General features: G+C 47.8%; 3 protein-coding genes across 9 annotated transcripts in view; 2 read left to right on the forward strand and 1 right to left on the reverse strand.

Moving 5' to 3' along the window:
- Window positions 1-411: 411 nt before the first annotated feature.
- On the forward strand, window positions 412-9954 carry hdac6 (histone deacetylase 6). The gene is made up of 29 exons (XM_069725845.1): window positions 412-688; window positions 1060-1152; window positions 1795-1926; window positions 2347-2432; window positions 2626-2710; window positions 2798-2838; window positions 2922-3018; window positions 3189-3286; window positions 3507-3611; window positions 3773-3841; window positions 4024-4150; window positions 4594-4659; window positions 4824-4883; window positions 5067-5156; window positions 5283-5389; window positions 5485-5552; window positions 5682-5811; window positions 5919-6047; window positions 6189-6357; window positions 6695-6900; window positions 6985-7177; window positions 7281-7430; window positions 7504-7681; window positions 7839-7960; window positions 8068-8280; window positions 8361-8507; window positions 8605-8751; window positions 8842-8970; window positions 9068-9954. Exons 2-29 carry the CDS (start codon window positions 1081-1083, stop codon window positions 9134-9136), a joined length of 3285 nt encoding a protein of 1094 aa, XP_069581946.1. The 5' UTR covers window positions 412-688; window positions 1060-1080; the 3' UTR covers window positions 9137-9954.
- Window positions 9955-10838: 884 nt separating this feature from the next.
- lhfpl4b (LHFPL tetraspan subfamily member 4b) lies at window positions 10839-14779 on the forward strand. 2 transcript variants are annotated; one of them, XM_069725841.1, is made up of 7 exons: window positions 10839-11036; window positions 11938-12158; window positions 12233-12437; window positions 13087-13166; window positions 13263-13410; window positions 13513-13549; window positions 13951-14779. In XM_069725841.1, the coding sequence occupies exons 2-6, from the start codon at window positions 11940-11942 to the stop codon at window positions 13539-13541; spliced, it is 681 nt and encodes a 226-aa protein (XP_069581942.1). In that variant the 5' UTR covers window positions 10839-11036; window positions 11938-11939; the 3' UTR covers window positions 13542-13549; window positions 13951-14779. The 2 variants fall into 2 exon arrangements, with proteins under 2 accessions (XP_069581942.1, XP_069581941.1); XM_069725840.1 differs by having other exon boundaries at window positions 10840-11036; window positions 13941-14779.
- Window positions 14780-14953: 174 nt separating this feature from the next.
- The window catches only part of pcsk1nl (proprotein convertase subtilisin/kexin type 1 inhibitor, like), a 5544-nt gene continuing 2997 nt past the window's right edge, over window positions 14954-17500 (reverse strand). Inside the window, exons 2-6 of one of the 6 annotated variants that reach the window (XR_011312361.1) lie at window positions 17319-17500; window positions 16444-16687; window positions 16272-16367; window positions 15598-16154; window positions 14954-15541 (exon numbers count right to left, since the gene is read on the reverse strand). The exon at window positions 17319-17500 is cut by the window's right edge and continues 71 nt beyond it. Coding sequence is in view for 1 of the 6 variants with exons in the window: in XM_069725837.1 (XP_069581938.1) it covers window positions 15758-16154; window positions 16272-16367; window positions 16444-16687; window positions 17319-17500 (919 nt within the window). In the remaining 5 variants the exon portion in view is untranslated. Of the gene's footprint in view, window positions 16155-16271; window positions 16368-16443; window positions 16688-17318 lie in introns of all 6 variants that reach the window. The other 5 variants (XR_011312364.1, XR_011312363.1, XR_011312362.1 and 2 more) reach the window with 5 other exon arrangements.

Below are 17500 nucleotides of genomic sequence, written 5' to 3' on the forward strand. Positions count from 1 at the left end.
TCGTTAAAGTACAACATGTGTGAATCGCCAAAAATGGCGACTAAATTAAAAATTTCTTCCAGTCCAGTTGATGTAATGTTGCAGTGTAACTTTTTCGTAAGTCTGGATGTGAAACACCGAATTTCCAGCATGTCGGTAAATTTGGTCGCCGGGGCATCTCTGTAGGGGGCGCTAGCGAGACATTAGACCACGCCCACTCGCTACTCCACTAAAATAAGACATTTTTCTCCGGGAGAGACACCTGTACCAACTTTCATGAGTTTGGGAACATGATAAAGCCTCCAAAAATGCAGTTGTTTAAAGAATAATAATAACGCGGAGGAAGCGCTCCTTTGTTCATACAGTTGACATTTGTTTTGTTTTCGTTCCGCCGTTACGTCGTCAGGTCGCGCCGCCCGGCTCGTTGACATCATGAGTGTGCGACAGTTTTTCCGTGTTCGCTCGGTTCTCAGCAGCTGAGACAGAAAACAGAAGAGAACCCGAATCAGGAGGCTGCAGCGAGTCCGACTCCTGGTTCTGGTTCCGGTTCCGCTCCCGGTTCGGTGTTTGGATGTTTTTTTTTAATTTCAGCTCAGACAGAAACCGGATCAGAAACCTGCTGCGGGTCTCAGTGGATCCGGTTCGGTCCGGATCTGTTTCAGTTTTCAGCTAAAAGACGTTGTGACGTCACCCGGAGGGAGGCTAACAGGTTAGCTCCGCTGCTGCTTTGTTTACACCCGAAGCTCCTGACAGCCTGACACTGGTCCTGGTCCTGGTGATGCTGCCGGACCTGGTCCTGGTCAGTTCTGGTCTCTGGTCCTGGTGCTGATCCCGGTCCTGGTTCTGGTCCTTGGTGTCGTTACATTCACCTCCTTTCTAATGAACTGAATGTGTAAATAAAAACATCCAGTTCAGGTTTAAAAAAAAACAACTGAGTAAAATGTAGAGGAAGCATAAAAAAAAAAAGAATAATATTTGAGCAGACATTAAATGTCCAAATGATAAAACATGACAAGATAAAATATATTAAAACCTTCTTGTCTGTCAGCTGTTTAATTCTCTAGTTTTATTTTCCTTCAGGTGGATCTGAGCGGGTCAACAATGCAGTCTGGATCAGAACCAGCAGGATCTGGACTGAAGTCAGTCCGAAGATCTCCTCGTCTGTCCCCACAGGTCGGTCACACACACACACACTGTCCAACGTGTCCTCTCCTGGTTTTTTATTTAACGAGTCTTTCCAGACGTTTCCTGTTTATTATCACGTCCATTTTAATTTGCCAGCGTGACATCTGGACCGGCCGGTTCTGGATCCACACCGAGATCCGACCGGATCGCTCCAGATACAGAAAAAAAAAGAAAAGTCCACCGGTTAACGAGCAGCAGGTTGAAATACAACTGAAGACACGAAGATCTTCTGAGTGGAAGAAGCTCCTGATTTTTTTAAATGGAGAAAAATCGAGTCGAGTTTCTGATTTTTGAAAGTCGTTTAAAACAATTAAAAACACAATAAACTTTATTTATTTTTTTTGCGTGAAAATGTTTCGTTTCCAGGCTGTTTGTAAAGTAAAGCAGTAAATCATCTACCTGAGCTGAACTTTGACCTCTGCCGGTCCCGCCCTCTCCAGACGGGTTTATAGTTAACAGCACAAGAGTTTGGAAACGTCTGTCAGTTTTGCAGTGAAGTCAGAAACAACACGTCCTCTTCGTCTTCGTCTTCTTCGTCTTCGTCCTCTTCGTCTTCGTCTTCTTCTTCTTCTTCGTCGCAGCCGTCGTAACTCATCGGTGAACTTCTCTGCTGCTGTTTGTTGCTTTCAGGGCGGCGGCGCAGGAAGTGAGGAGAGGAAAGGAGGTGGAGGAGGCCTGCAGCAGGTGAAGAGGAGAGGAAGGATGGAGAGGAGCATAGAGGAGGAGGAGGAGGAGGAGCTGAGCGACAGACTGCAGACGCTGGTGAGTCTGACAGACTGAAAATAAAAGAGTTCGTAGCTTCAGGTCTGTAAAATGGTTCCGATCCAGAAGTGTCTTCAGCTGCAATACCAGCGAGTGCCACTAGAGGTCGGCTCCAAAAAGCCTCCGGCTCCATAGACTCCCATTCAACTTCTCTCATCAAATCCAAAGTGAATAAAATGTGTCCATCAGTTCTCTCGGTGTTGTTAGCTAAAGTCACTCCTTCTTCTTAGTTTTCTGGAGGTCCATCTGAAAATAATCCCGGGACGTAGTAAAGATGGTGACGGACAGAATCTGAACTGGAGGCTTCGTAACGTTCACAACACATAACGCGTGTGTGTGTGTGTGTGTGTGTGTGTGTGTGTGTGTGTGTGTGTGTGTGTGTGTGTGTGTGTGTGTGTGTGTGTGTGTGTGTGTGTGTGTGATCTGTCCAACAGGTCAGCATCCTCTGGAACTGGTCTGGTTTACTCGGAGATCTTCACCCGCCATCAGAACCAGTGGGAGCCGAGGTAACGGACCGGGGAAGGGGGCGGGGCTTTATGTTATTATTACTATTATTATTATTATTATTAATATGATTAATATTAATATTAAAATGGTTTAATTGATTAATCGATCGCTGCAGCTGTACAGTGAATCATTAATGCAGTGAAACTTTATTTATTATTGTTTATTCTCACTGTGTTGTTGTTTGTTGTTCAGTCATCCAGAGAGTCCAGACAGAGTGACGTCCATCATGGAGGAGCTGGAGAGACAAGAGCTGCTGTCTCACTGCGTCAGAGTGGAGGTGAGACTGTCAACATTTATTTATCATCATCATCATCATCATCATCAGGACGAAGAACTCAGACATCCACATTGTTTTGTGTTACAGCCTCGAGAAGCTGCAGAAGAAGAGCTGCTGCTCGCTCACACGTGAGTCCACCAATCACTGCTCAGCTCTCCGGTGTCAACAAACACTCTGACTTCCTGTTTGTTGTTTGTTGTTTGTGCTGCAGGAAACATCATGTGGATGCGATGAGGTCGACTCAGATGATGACGAAGACTCAACTACAGAATCTGTCCAACAAGTACGACTCAGTGTACCTGCATCCTGTAAGGACACACACACACACACACACACACACACACACACACACACACACACACACACACACACACACACACACACACACACACACACACACACACACACACACAGCATCATTAGACACTCAAATACAGGACGAAAACCAGGAACATGTGTGTTTGTGTGTGTGCATCAGGAGTCCTACCAGGTGTGTGTGTCGGCGGTGGGTTCAGTCCTCCAGCTGGTTGATCGGGTCATGACCTCTGACCTCAGGAATGGATTCGCCATCATCAGGTAACATCATGCCGACGGGTGTTTTTGTTATTTTGTCCAACAGATTGACATCAGTGTCTTGTTGTTTTATTTTATTATTACTGTTATTATCAATAAAGTTGAGATAGAACTAAATATCCTGTTATCATCTTCTTCTTCTTCTTCTTCTTCTTCTTCTTCTTCTTCTTCTTCTTCTTCTTCTTCTTCTTCTTCTTCTTCTTCTTCTTCTTCCTCCTCTCAGACCTCCAGGTCATCACGCTCAGAACAACGAGCCCAACGGTTTCTGTATTTTCAACAACGTGGCGATCGCAGCTCGATATGCTCAAACCAGACATGCTGTTAGCAGGTACACACACACACACACACACACACACACACACACACACACACACACACACACACACACACACACACACACACACACACACACACACACACACACACACACACACATATACACACCTGTCCCTACACACAGGCAGAACTGTTTTAATGTGTGTGTGTCAGGGTGCTGATCGTGGACTGGGACATCCATCATGGCCAGGGCATCCAGTACATGTTCGAGGAGGATCCCAGGTAAACTCTTCCTCCTCTTCATCCTCCTCTTCCTCTGATCCAGGATCAGGTCTCAGCAGCTAAAGATGTCTGTGTGTGTGTGTGTGTGTGTGTGTGTGTGTGTGTGTGTGTGTGTGTGTGTGTGTGTGTGTGTGTGTGTGTGTGTGTGTGTGTATGTGTGTATGCGCGTGCGTGTGTTGCAGTGTCCTGTACTTCAGTGTCCACAGGTACGAACAGGGATCTTTCTGGCCTCACCTGCAGGAGTCTGACAGCCAGTTTGTCGGCAGAGGACGAGCTGAAGGAAGAAACATCAACCTGGCTTGGAACAAGGTGAGACCTCACGTGTCCTCAGGTGACTTCAGGTGTCCTCAGGTGTCCTCAGGTAACCTCAGGTGTCCTCAGGTGACCTCAGGTGACCTCAGGTGACCTCAGGTGACCTCAGGTGTCCTCAGGTGACCTCAGGTGTCCTCAGGTTACCTTTGGTAACTTCAGGTGTCCTCATGTGTGTCCTCAGGTAATGTTGAAGAAGCGATCATCTCTGAAGCATCTGTCATGTCAGTGAGACAATAAAAACAGATGTAATTGTCAGAGTTGTCATGTTGACTCGTTTTGATCCGCTCCCGTTTGCCCTGTTAAAATCGCTGCATTACGCTGTTGATACAAAAACTCCACACTCTCTGTACCTGTTTCAAATTAAAAGCCTCTTCACTTCCTAATGAGGCTTTTATTGTGAAACTCTCACCCTTCATCCTGTTTGTGTGTTTGTGCTTCAGACCGGGATGACCGATGCCGATTACATCACCGCTTTTCAACAAGTGCTGCTGCCAGTGGCCTACGAGGTAACACACACACACACACACACACACACACACACACACACACACACACACACAGAAAAACTTGGCCTTGTTGGTGTCATGTATTGATCTGTGTGTGTGTGTGTGTGTGTGTGTGTGTGTGTGTGTGTGTGTGTGTGTGTGTGTGTGTGTGTGTGTGTTTCCAGTTTCAGCCTCAGCTGGTTCTGGTCTCTGCCGGATTTGATGCTGCAATCGGAGATCCGAAGGTAAAAACATATCTTAGATCAGGTTCACTGGCTCACATACATTGTGTGAAACGTCTCTCACAACGTGTGTGTGTGTGTGTGTGTGTGTGTGTGTGTGTGTGTGTGTGTGTGTGTGTGTGTGTGTGTGTGTGTGTGTGTGTGTGTGTGTGTGTGTGTGTGTGTGTGTGTGTGTGTGGGTTTCAGGGGGAGATGTGTGTGAATCCTTCATGTTTCCACGTTCTGACTCACATGTTGATGAGTTTGGCTGAAGGTCGACTCGTTCTCGCTCTCGAGGTAAAACGTTCTCCTCCATCTGATGTAACAATGTCACAATGTGGATGAGTAAAACACACGTTAAATGTGTGTGTGTGTGTGTGTGTGTGTGTGTGTGTGTGTGTGTGTGCGCGTGCGTGTGCGCAGGGAGGTTACAACCTGCAGGCGACAGCAGAGGGCGCCGCTGCCTGCGTCCGAGCTCTGCTGGGCGGAGCTTGTCCTCCTCTGACTCCGCCCACTGCTCCGTCTGACAGGTAACATCTCACCCGACTCACAGACTCTGATCAGGAGAACGTGTGTTAAAGGAAGTAGAACACGCGTGTTTGACTCCTCTGTCCGTGTCCCTCAGCGCGCTGCAGTCCGTGTCGGAGACCGTCTCCTGTCTGTATCCTCACTGGAGGTCTCTGCAGGTTCTGGGTAAGAAAACACCAACAACACACGTGTCCTGCCTGGACCGCCATCTATTTCAGGGGTCAAAGGTCAAGCTAGCAGAGTAGAAGCACGCTGCTGTCATCATGAAACGTACAACTTCCCTGTTCTGTGCAGAAGGCGGCCCATCGGCCGACGAGAAGGATACGAAAAAGACCGGCACCGCCTACTCCTTCTCCTCCGTCGTCACGACAACGGGCCTGGTTTACGACGAGAGCATGATGGAGCACGTGAACATGTGGGACAGGTGAGGTGCCCCCTCGCCGCCCTCCCCCCCAACCCCACCCGGACTGGTCAACCGCGTCAACGATGTTGTGACGTAACCACGGTAACGTAACGATCCCTGTGTCGCAGGCATCATCCCGAGCAGCCTCAGAGAATCTTCAAGATCTTCTCCAGACATCAGCAGCTGGGATTGGTCCATCGTTGCCAACGGATACCAGCTCGCCCGGCGACGGAGGAGGAGCTGTCGTTGTGTCACAGGTAGCGACCGGTGCGCTAGCGTGTAGCTCACCTGTCCATCGCACACGGACTGAACATGCGTGTGTGTGTGTGTGTGTGTGTGTGTGTGTGTGTGTGTGTGTGTGTGTGTGTGTGTGTGTGTGTGTGTGTGTGTGTGTTCAGCGTGCAGCACGTGGAGCTGATGAAGACTACGGCGGCCATGAAGCCCAGAGACCTGCACAAGCTGGCGGAGGACTTCAACTCCATCTACATCAACAACCAGAGCTTCCGCTGCGCTCAGCTGGCCGCCGGCGGCTGCTTCAACGCCGTGGGCGCGATCCTGAGCGGACAGGTGAGTCCCGGACCAGGTGAGTCCCGGACCAGGTGAGGTTCTGGACCAGGTGAGGTTCTGGACCAGGTGAGGTTCCGGTCCGACCGTCAGATGATAAACGGACCCCTTAAGACTGTTTTGGTGTCTAAATATCATCATAATAATAATCTTGATTTGAATTCTGTCTTTTACACTTTGATTAGCATTGTAACATTAACATGCTAATATTACTATTTTTAGCGTTCGCATTTGTAATAAAACAAATTATTAAAAATGACAAACACTTGACAGCTGGCAGGTTAAAAAACAGCAGCTAACAGCAGTCAGCTGAGATGTCGTTGGACTTTGTTCCCTGCAGGTGAGTAACGGCGTGGCCATCGTCCGTCCTCCCGGTCACCACGCCGAGAGAGACTCTCCCTGCGGTTTCTGTTTCTTCAACACGGTGGCGCTCACCGCTCGTTACGCCCAGAAAATCTCCCAAGATCCCCTGCTGCGAGTCCTGATCCTGGACTGGGACGTTCACCACGGCAACGGGACGCAACACATGTTCGAGGATGACGACAGGTGAGTAGGAGGAGGGGGAGGGGAGGATGAGGACCGTCCACCTGCAGGGACAAATCTGAAGTGACTCTTTGTCTCTGTCTCCAGCGTCCTGTACGTGTCCCTCCATCGCTACGACAACGGGACGTTCTTCCCTTCCTCAGAGGACGCCGGCCCCGACAGGGTGGGCGTGGCCAACGGGGCGGGGTATAACGTCAACGTGGCATGGAGCGGAGGACGAATGGGCGACCCCGAGTACCTCGCCGCCTTCCACCGCGTCGTCATGCCGATCGCTACCGAGGTAACGCGTCAGGATATAAAATAACCGATCAGACCTGACGGAGTCCTCTGATTGGTCGGTTTCGCCCGACAGAGTCCTCTGATTTGTTCTTGTCTCCTAACAGTTTAACCCCGGTCTGGTTCTGGTGTCGGCTGGGTTCGATGCGGCCCGCGGCGATCCGCTGGGAGGCTACAACGTCACCCCAGAGGGATACGCCCACCTCACTCACCTGCTGACATCACTGGCCGCGGGGCGTGTCCTCGTCGTCCTGGAGGTGAGTTGAGAAAGTGAAAAAGTGTTGTGAAAAAGCGACACGAGGGGACAGTGAAGTGTCTCCGTGTCTCCAGGGAGGTTACAACCTGACGTCCATCTCCGACTCCATGGCAATGTGCACCAGCGTGTTGCTAGGAGACCCTCCTCCGTCCTTGACGACGCCCCTCCCTCCTCCTCACCACAGCGCCGTGGCGACGATCAACGAGGTTATCCGACACCACGCCCCCTACTGGAAGTCGCTGAGGATACACAGTCAGTATTTATATCTGTTGGTCTGGACTGTGTGATACCAGGTTCTGGTTCCGGTTCCGGTTCTGGTTCTGTGTGTGTGTCTCATACTTTTAATCACAAAACTTTTCCATTACGATAAAACTTTTCTGTTTGTGTTTTTTATCTGAACGTGTCTTAGTTCCAGAGTCCGTGCGTGAGGCCGTCCCCTCCCCAAAGCCTCGTGGGAAACGTAGTTCTAAAGGAAAAGGCAGGAAGTCCGACAAACCGCCGCTGCCCCCTGCAGGCCCGCAGGACTCCACGGTAACGCGCCGATAAAAAACTCCTCACATTCCTGCCACATTTGTTTTTTTTTTGTTAAGGGACCCCACAACTGCAACTTTATTTTTTTTTTTTTCTTGTCCAATCAGGAGAGTCTGGAGCAGCTCACTCAGGGATTGGCCAGTTTGGACATCAGTCAAACCTCAGCCAATCATCCTCCTGCTACGTCCACTCCGGTGGGAGGAGCCAGGCCGAAGGTCCGCCTGAGCCCGGAGAAGGTCACCTGCGAAGGTGAAGTGAAGGAGGAGTTGGATGACGTCACGCCTGAGCTCGGCCAATCAGCAGAGAGTACGCCGCCTCAGGTGAGTCAACGACACAGATGTTTGTCTCATGCCCCGCCCCCTCTGACAACTTCCTGATTCATCCCACTATTTGTCTACAGACTGTTGCCACGGCAGTGCCAGATTCAGTTGCCCTCGGAGACGAGATGGTAGCTGAAGCAGGGGCGGAGCCAGAGACAGAGGGAGCGTGTGGTTGGTCGAAGCCTAAGATGTCTCTGGAGGTCACGTGTGGAGTCGAGATGGGCGGAGTCAGAGAATATTAATGACATCACTTCATTCAATACCTCCAACGTCTCACAGCATGAGGACACCAACCTGTCTGTCTTTGTCCCCGTCTGTCCATAGTCCACTCTGTACGTGGTGGACCCTCTGTCCTGGTGCCCTCACCTGGATGCCGTTAAGCCCCTCCCCCTCTCAGGGATAGACGTCTTCCTGCCGTGTCAGGACTGCGGCTCCGACGCTGAGAACTGGACCTGTCTCACCTGCTACCAGGTCACCCGTCTCACCCGTCTCACCTCTCAAACACATACTCAGTGTGTCTGTCTCACCTGTCTCACCTGCTGACGCCGTGTGTCCCTTCAGGTGTTCTGCGGTCGTTACGTCAACGAACACATGGTGACTCACGGCGTCGCGTCGGAACATCCGCTGGTTCTGAGCTTCTGCGATCTCTCCGTGTGGTGCTACGTGTGCGAAGCCTACGTCCACAACCAGGTGAGACGTGACGTCCTCGTGTGCAAACGAACACGGAGAGTTAGAATGAACAGGTGACGGTTGTTGACACGTTTCTTCTTCTTCTTCTGTCGTTCAGATTCTGTTCGAAGCTAAAAACGCCGCCAATTTCTCCAAGTTCGGAGAGGAGATCCCTCCGGGGAGCTGAGAGCTTTTCTTCCATCTGCCTGCCTTCACCGTTGCCATGGATACGAGCAGCAGCGATGCTTTGTGGGACGTCCCACAACTGCCAAAATGAACAAAAACTCGCAAGCAAAAAAAAAAAAATATCACAAAAAAAAACAAACAACCAAAGTCCTGTTTTTATTTATTCACCTCATTTTCATCATCATCATCGCCGGTTGAGTTGCCCCGGAAATGTGACGACTCAGCCGGCAGACTGCGGACACTTTTATTTTGAAAATCCCGAGCCGAAAGACACAAAAAAAGAGGGACACTCGCTGATTTAAAAAAAGAGCAGAAGAAGAAGAAGAGAGTTTTTTCTCTGGAAGACTTCGGCGTGACAGGCACAGTGGTGGTGATGTCACCAAGAGGCCACGCCCACAATCAGCAGCACAATAACAACAAACATCTTGGGGTTTTTTTTGGTTCATTTGTTTTGAAGTGTTTTAATGTTCAGCTGTCAAAATCCACAAACTTTTAATAAGATCAATAATCAGAATAAACGGAGAGAAAAAAACCAACTTGACAGAAAAGAACTTGTTTTAAGAATTTTCTGTTTCAGGAAACGAAACACAAACTTTTATTTAAATTTTAGAAAAGTTTAAAAAAAAATGCACGTGTTTGAAAGGACTCTAAAATCCCAAAATTGATCAGCAGGAAATCCTCCTGCAGATGTTTTGTTCACTTCCTGATCGATTATCGTCTTTTAGCTCCGAGGAGCTCTGCTTTGCTGTGCAATAAGATTCACTCTGTTTGTTTGTTTGTAAACATTTAACTTCTATTAAACTGTTTGTTTGCACTCGATCAGATTAATATTTACTGTCGTCAACAAGAAAAACCCCAAAAATATGAATATTTGGAGAAACTTTTTCTGTTTGGCGAAGCTGCTGTTGGTTCATGTTAGCCCGAACGTCTCCGTCTGCCGATGAAGACCATGAGCGGTGACCGAGAACTCTGGAAGCATCAAGTAAGTGGATTTAACTTTTTGTTTTAAAAGTTTGTTTTTTTTAATGTGGATTTCTGCTTCGAATCACAACCTGGTCAAATGTTTGTGGACGGTCCTGTTGACCTGTAGATACGCAAACTGTTGTAGGCTGTCCACATACTTCTGGCTATTTTAGTTTCATGTTTCAAGCTTGATTGTTTCTCGGCTGGTTTCATCCGTCAGGTTGGGTGAAAGGCATTGTGGGTAATGGAAGGGACAACCTGCTGGTGGAAGAAGTAATAAGACGTCAAAGTACTGCAAAGTACAAATACTGCGATATAAAAATACTGAGAAGTAAATGTACTGTGAAGTACAAACAGTGCATTGTAAAAGTACTGTGATGTAAAAATACTGACAAGTAAAAGTACTGCAAAATGCAAATACTGTGATGTAAAAATGTTCTGACATAAACTACTACGAGGTAAAAGTACTGCTAGGTACAAATACTATTTATCATATTTATTATGTCATTTTTTTTGTCATTTATTTTATTATTTATGTTTTTATATCCACTTTTGTTTTTCTGAATTCATTATTGACAAAAACGGATATTTGATATATTTGATGTTTAAATGTCGGTGCAGCAAATTCATATTTTAATAAAGTGCAGTAGTTTAATAAAAGTGTTTTTTAACAATCAGTTGTGATTTGCAGCTGCAGTTCCTCAGTCCTCCTGCAGGGAGGCGCGGCTTGAAACGTCACATCCGGGTTCCTCAGAAACGACCTGAAGCCCGGTTGGTTCTCCTCCATCAGACTTCTCACCTGCTGCTCGTCATCGATCATCAGCTGATTGAGTCGAACACCCAGCAGCTTCACATCCGGGTAATCGGACCCCCCCTCCCCCTCCTCCTCCTCCTCCATCCTGCAGGCAGACACACAGGTGGAGCTCCTCGCGCTGCAGGTTCGTTCCGTTCCTTTAATGTTTTTTTTTTTGTTGTGTTTTTTTTTTTACCGGGTGAACGCAGAATCCGTCGGTCGGTAAATCACGGGAGACGGTGATGACATGACGTCAGTCTGTCGGTGCTTGCCTGATGTTTATCTGCCGCTGATTGGCTGTCGGGTCAGTCTCTTGCAGCTGCCCGTTAACGTCACTGAACATCTGCAGGGAGCTTCGTTTGAAGCGCCGAACATCTGGACCAGCTGCAGCTTCCGGTTTCACTGCATTTACCCTTTACATTTTTATTTTTTTAACTTTCTTTTGTTGTTTAACTGCTGGCATGTTGTTGTTGTTTTGACTGCAAGCTTCTGTTTACATTCAGTTGCTGTTTGCTGTTGCGGATAGACGAGACAGTTCAGAAGCTGCCTGACAATCTGTCTGATTTTAGGTTTTCCTTCATTAACCTCATAAATCCAGTGAAAGATGTCTAAACATCCGTGATGCGCTGAAACAGGAGCTGCTCACAAACAGTTCTGCTGCTGTTAATTCACGTTGCAACTAATAATTATTGATTAACCTGCTGATTCCTTTGTCGATTTATTGATTCATTAGTGTCAGTGTCAGTGTCACGCTCTGTCTTGGTGGCCTTAAAACACGCGTGGTTTCGGGTGACACAACGAAAATAACGTGATTTATAAAACTTAACATCGACTTCTCGTGGACAGACTCGTCTTCTTTTCACGTGGAGGCGACGCTAGCCGTCTCGAAGCCCGCCGCCCTCTAGTGGACCCGCGTGTGTATTACACGCTTTGCTATGATACTGAGCCGCACTGAAGAAACGAGTGTTTTGTAAAATGGTTCTTTTAAATTCAACAAATTTTTTTTCACATTTTCTCTTCCACCCGTCTCTCTCTCTCTCTCTCAGTGATGTCGGCGTCGCCCGCCCTCGCCGACCTCTCGCGTCTCTACCAGACGGAGTTCGTCCGGAGCGCCCGGGCCGTCGGCGTCCTCTGGGCCGTCTGCACGCTCTGCTTCGCCATCATCCAGGTGGTCATTCTGGTGCAGCCGTCCTGGATCGGCACCGCCGGCGCCCAGCCCCAGCGGGCGGGGCCGCCCTTGCCCAGCGGCACCCTGGGACTGTTCGAGGTGAGAAACCCCGCCCCCAAACCACGACCGTCCAATCACGAGTCTGTCCTCAACGTGTTGACGTGTGTTCTCAGGTGTGTCTGGAGTCAGACTGGCCGGTCCCGGACTGTCGCGGCAGTCTGTCCAGTCTGTCCCCACTGCCGTCCTTCCAGTCGGTGGCGGTGCTGGTGGGCGTGTCTCTATGGGCCGTGTGGACCACCGTCCTCTGTCTATGTCTCTTCAGGTTCTGCAGCGCCGCGACCGTCTACAAGATCTGTGCCTGGCTGCAGCTGACTGCAGGTCGGCCACTGGTTCTACCGGTTCTACCGGTTCTACTGGCAGTCAGTCTGTTTCTGTCTGTAGAGGACAGTGTTGTCTTCGCAATGTGCTTTATCCTCCCTTCAGTAAAAAAGAGGCGGGGCTTCCTCTCTGCAGCGTCCCGTCCACAAACTGGATATAAAAGAGTTCGTAGCTTCAGGTCTGTAAAATGGTTCTGATCCAGAAGTGTCTTCAGCTGCAATACCAGCGAGTGCCACTAGAGGTCGGCTCCAAAAAGCCTCCGGCTCCATAGACTCCCATTCAACTTCTCTCATCAAATCCAAAGTGAATAAAATGTGTCCATCAGTTATCTCGGTGTTGTTAGCTAAAGTCACTCCTTCTTATTAGTTTTCTGGAGGTCCATCTGAAAATAATCCCTCATTCATTAGAAAAGAAGATTCAAGAAGACCTGTTTTTGGGGGCGTGTCTGTTTGATTGACAGGCCTGTGGTGCAGTCAGGTTACAGCTGTCGGTGGGCGGGACGTAGTATCGTCATGGTTTCCAGTCAGATCCACCACTGGCTCCTCCCCCAGCTCGTCCAAATATGGTCACTTCCTGCTCCGAACTAGCAAAGATGCTGACAGATAGAATCTGAACTGGTCCCCTTTACTTCCCTGTTTGTTCTCTGCAGGTTTCTGTCTGGCGCTGGCTTGTCTTCTGTTTCCCGACTCCTGGGAGAGTCCGGAGATGAGAGCTCTGTGTGGAGACTCGGTGAGTCTTTAAAAAAAAAAAAAAAAAGACGACCTCAGGTGTTTTTAGGGTCGATGGCGTCGACCTGCCGTTATTACCTGGATGTCTCGTCTGCAGGTGGGCAGCTTCTCTCCGGGTAACTGCTCCGTCCACTGGGCCTACATCCTGGCCATCCTGGGGGTCCTCGACTACACCATCTTGGCCACGCTGGCCTTCGTCCTCGCCAACAGGCAGGACGGCCTGCTGCCGCCGGACGCCCAGGACGGTGAGGGGGGGGAGGGTTCGGAGGGGGGGAGGCAGCGAGGGTTAACTCCATGGTCAAACCTTTACAGTTTTAACTTTTGATACTGTGTTTGTGTTTCTGTAGTGACGACAGGTCTGCTGATGACGGCGTGAATCATCAGGTGAGGCTCTTCTTCATCTTCATCTTCTTCTTCTTCTTCTTCATCTTCTTCTTCTTCATCTTCATCTTCACATCTTCTTCTTCTTCTTCACCTCCTTTAAAACTTTCTTTTTCTTTGTGCTTACTTAAAATGCACATTGCCTTTTTATATATTTTAACTCTATTTGTTTAATTTTATGCATTTTATGTTTCTGATGCATTTTATCTGTTTTCTTATGGATCTCATTTCTTTTCCATATTTTTAAATGTTCCTTTATATCTTGTTTTTATGTGAAACACTGCATGTCATTTTCTTGCTGTGAAGCGCTTTGTGCTGCATTTCTTGTATACAAATAAAGTTTATTATTATTATTATTATTACTTCCCTTTTCTCTTTCTTCTTCTCCTCTTAGGGACGTTTAGTCGCTTTCGCTGATCTCTTCTTCATCCTTCATCTTTCTCACCGGAGAGAAGAAGGCGCATTTGTACGGAGGGCAAAAGCAAAGTTGTGAAAATTGAACTTTAATTTTCTCCATCTATCGACTCCGATGGAAGCGTCTTCTTCAGTTGAAGCTGCTAACCGCGTTTCTGTGATGTTTACATGAGAAGTTATTCATCATTAAATAGAGGAATGTAAAATAATCTGTAGGAAAACGTAGGTTCAAAAGTATTTTTGTCTTTCTTTGCTTCCACGAATGAAAAAGTAAAGACAAGCAAACATTAGAAGACTTAAGAACTTTCAGAACCGCAGTCCTTCATATTCTTTCATTTATCAGAGTTCATGGTGTTAAACAGTCGTATTTTTTAATTTTTTTTATATCAGTTTCAACTCTGGGGTTAGCCTAGCTTAGCACAAGCACTAGAAAAAAATACTAGCATAGAATTAGCTTTGGTTCCAGATTCGTTAATATTAGAATCAACTTAAGATAAGAGTTAGTGTAGCATAGAGTTAGCTTCGTGTCTCCAGTCAATTTAACCCAACTGACTAAAGGTTGATCTAATTATAAATTTACTAGCCAACAAGCCTCCAGTTTTTGTGCTAAGCTAGGCTAACAATAGATGAAACTAAAAAGTGTTGTTTGCTGTCAGCATGACCTTTGACCTTTAAGGTACATAAATGAAATATATTGTGCCATTTTTTTCCCCCTGTGTTTTCCAGATTGTCTGTTGCCCGTAGAATATTTTATTTTCATAAAGCATGAATAACTGTACAGAACTGCATTTATCAAAATACAGAACTTTGGAATCGGGACATGTACAGTTTTTTAAAAGTCTTTTATTGAGATGTAATAATGTTGTGAAGTGAGAAGAGGGATTTCAGGTGCTCGATTAAATTAGCATTAAAAAAAAAAAATCCAGTTAGCCTGGAGGAAGTTTAAGATCTACTTTTGCAGCGCCGACAGAAACAGGCAGGGGGCAGTAGAGGTCGAGTTTACTGACTTTTATTTCTGAGTGTGACATAAATAAAGAGTTTCACCACAGACAGACGAGTCGTCACACCAACAGAGCTGCTGCACAGAAGCTGGGTAGTACGGGAACACGACGAGAACTGACCAATCACAGCGCTTGACGAGCCGTCGCCACGGTTACCGTCTCTGTCCGTCGATTTTGACAGATGGGAAAGCTGGACTCGGCGTGAAGCTGTAGTTCTGATAGAAAACCTTTTGATAATTTGGCCCGAGTCACGAGGAGAAACAGAGTGGACTACAAGTCCCAGAGAGCATTGCTGCAGGTGATCAGCCAATCAGACAGCTTCAAGGCTGTGATGTCAGAGGTTTATCGGTAAGGATCCTGTTTTTACAGATATTAATTTAGAATTTGTTTCTGAGGACCAGAGACGGTACCGGAGCAACGGCTGCCGAGGCTCATGGGTAATTTAGTGTTTAAAGATACACAGAGATCAACTTCATCACCTCACTCCTTCATCACCTCACGCCTTCATCACTCCTTCATCGTCTCACTCCTTTGTCTCACTCCTTAATCTCTCCTTCATCGCCTCACTCCTTCATCTCTCCTTCATCGCCTCACTCCTTCATCGTCTCACTCCTTTGTCTCACTCCTTTGTCTCACTCCTTCATCGTCTCACTCCTTTTTACAACAAACAACTGATCATGTTTCACAAAAGCAGCAAAAACAACAAAAAGATGATACAAAAATAAAAACTTGATAGACAACAAATATCCCCTTCTTCCTCCTCCTCTTTCTCCTCTTTCTCCTCCTCCTCCTCCTCTTACTCCCTCATGTACTCCAGAATCTGATCGATCAGTATTTGGGGGTCGTAGTTCAGGGCATCTCTCCTCCGGCGTCTACGGCTCCCATGATGCAGTTCTTCCACATTGGCTGTTTCCATGGCGTCGACCCGTTTCATCCTCTGCAGCCCGGCGGTGTGGGGGCGGAGCATCTCCTCCTCTTCCTCCTCCTCCTCCAGCCTCTTCACCCTGAGGAGTGGGGGATCATTGGTGGGCAACGGAGGGGCCAGGTCGTCAAGGGAACGGCGGGTTCTCCTGTGGGCGGAGCTAATGGGTTCGGCTGCTCTGACTGACAGGTCCCTCCTCGCTCTGCGACCGGAGGAGACCACGGGAGCCTCGTTGGGGCCGATGCTGGACAGTATCCTAGCAACCAGCCGCCTGCGGAAGAGAAGAAATATGACTCGTTGAGTGGGTGGAGCTAAGCTTAAATCAGCTGTGAATGGATTGACAGGTGAGCGGAGCCTTAATGAGCCCGCTCGTGTGCGTTTCGTTCACCTCAGCGTGTCCTGGTCTCGGCTCAGTCCCGAAGACACGCGACCCGCCTGCTGCCTCGCTCTCTCCAGCAGAGTCTGAGCCAGCTGTGGCTCCATCCTGACAATCACAGGTCCCAGGTTATTATCCGTAACCAAGCAAGCGAAAAATTCAACGTGAACCTGAACGGACTCACCTGTCCAGCAGAGCCTGAGCCAGCTGGGGCTCCACGAGGCCCCACCAGGCGGTGGGGGGCCTCCCCATGCTTATCCCCCGACCTGTCTCGTCGTAGTCCGGGAGGGCGGGGCCCTGGAAGTCTCCCGGGGTCCCCCGATCGGCCTCCTCATCCTCTTCTTCCTCGACCACCTCCACGTCTCCCGGGCCGACCAATCCAGCGCCCTCCGCTTCGTTCAGGAGGCGGAGCACAGCAGCCAGGTAGTCTGTGGACATATTTGATTGGCTCGTTAAAGTTGCATTCAGGAATGCATTTAAAACAAGTCAAATTAAGTTGCACTGTTTTTTTTAAATGCTAAAAAAAAGTTAAAGAAAAAAGTTTGTCAAAGAAAAAGTCTTAATATTTTGAGAAAAAACTCAACTCGGCAGCTTTCACACAAACATGCAGCTCGACGTGCTTCACGCATAAAAATCTAAACACAAAAATAAAAGCAAAACATAAACAAATTAAGATAATGTAAAACAAAAAAATATTGAGGACAACAGTTTGTGGACAGCCGGCCGCATCGCCAGCGTAGCTACATGTACGTTGTTACTACGGCAACCTGTCAGATAGATAAAAGCAAATCTGTTTTCAGCCTGAAAAAAGATAAAAACATGTTGAAATATATACTACTAATAATAATACGTGAAATATGTGAAGAGAAATTGTATTTTCAGAAAAATAAATGTCACTATTTTTACTGTGTTGAGTAAAAAGTAATTTTATATTTATACAAACAAGTTTTACCATGTGCCATAAAAGAAGTCATAATTTGTCAACAAATTGTTTTTTATATTTTCAGAAAAAAATGCTAAAAAGTTGTGTGAAGAAGTTCTACAATGTAAAACTCTGACCCGCTCGTTGCTCCTCCTCCTGAGCCCTCCTCTGATCTCTGTCCACCAATTGCTGCAGGGCCTGGTCCAAGCCCCTCCCCCTCCAGTCCTCTGATTGGTAGTACAGGTCGTTGGGTCCGCCTCCTCTCTGCGCGGAGGGATACAGCACGCGTTCCTCGTAAGGCAGCAGGTTACGGAGGTCT

Source organism: Brachyistius frenatus, unplaced genomic scaffold (assembly GCF_029030835.1).
Source record: "Brachyistius frenatus isolate BFR_SWC_R1_liver_20210118 unplaced genomic scaffold, ASM2903083v1 Contig_453, whole genome shotgun sequence".
Taxonomy (NCBI): Eukaryota; Metazoa; Chordata; class Actinopteri; family Embiotocidae; genus Brachyistius; species Brachyistius frenatus.

Excerpts from the sequence above, each read along its gene's own strand:
- hdac6 (XM_069725845.1), top strand. The coding sequence starts at position 1,081 with ATGCAGTCTGGATCAGAACCAGCAGGATCTGGACTGAAGTCAGTCCGA. Across the intron at positions 3,612-3,772 it reads ACCAGACATGCTGTTAGCAG|GGTGCTGATCGTGGACTGGG; the intron begins GTACACACACAC and ends TGTGTGTGTCAG. Across the intron at positions 8,752-8,841 it reads CCTGTCTCACCTGCTACCAG|GTGTTCTGCGGTCGTTACGT; the intron begins GTCACCCGTCTC and ends GTGTCCCTTCAG.
- lhfpl4b (XM_069725841.1), top strand. The coding sequence starts at position 11,940 with ATGTCGGCGTCGCCCGCCCTCGCCGACCTCTCGCGTCTCTACCAGACG. Across the intron at positions 13,167-13,262 it reads GAGCTCTGTGTGGAGACTCG|GTGGGCAGCTTCTCTCCGGG; the intron begins GTGAGTCTTTAA and ends TCTCGTCTGCAG. Across the intron at positions 13,411-13,512 it reads GCCGCCGGACGCCCAGGACG|TGACGACAGGTCTGCTGATG; the intron begins GTGAGGGGGGGG and ends GTGTTTCTGTAG.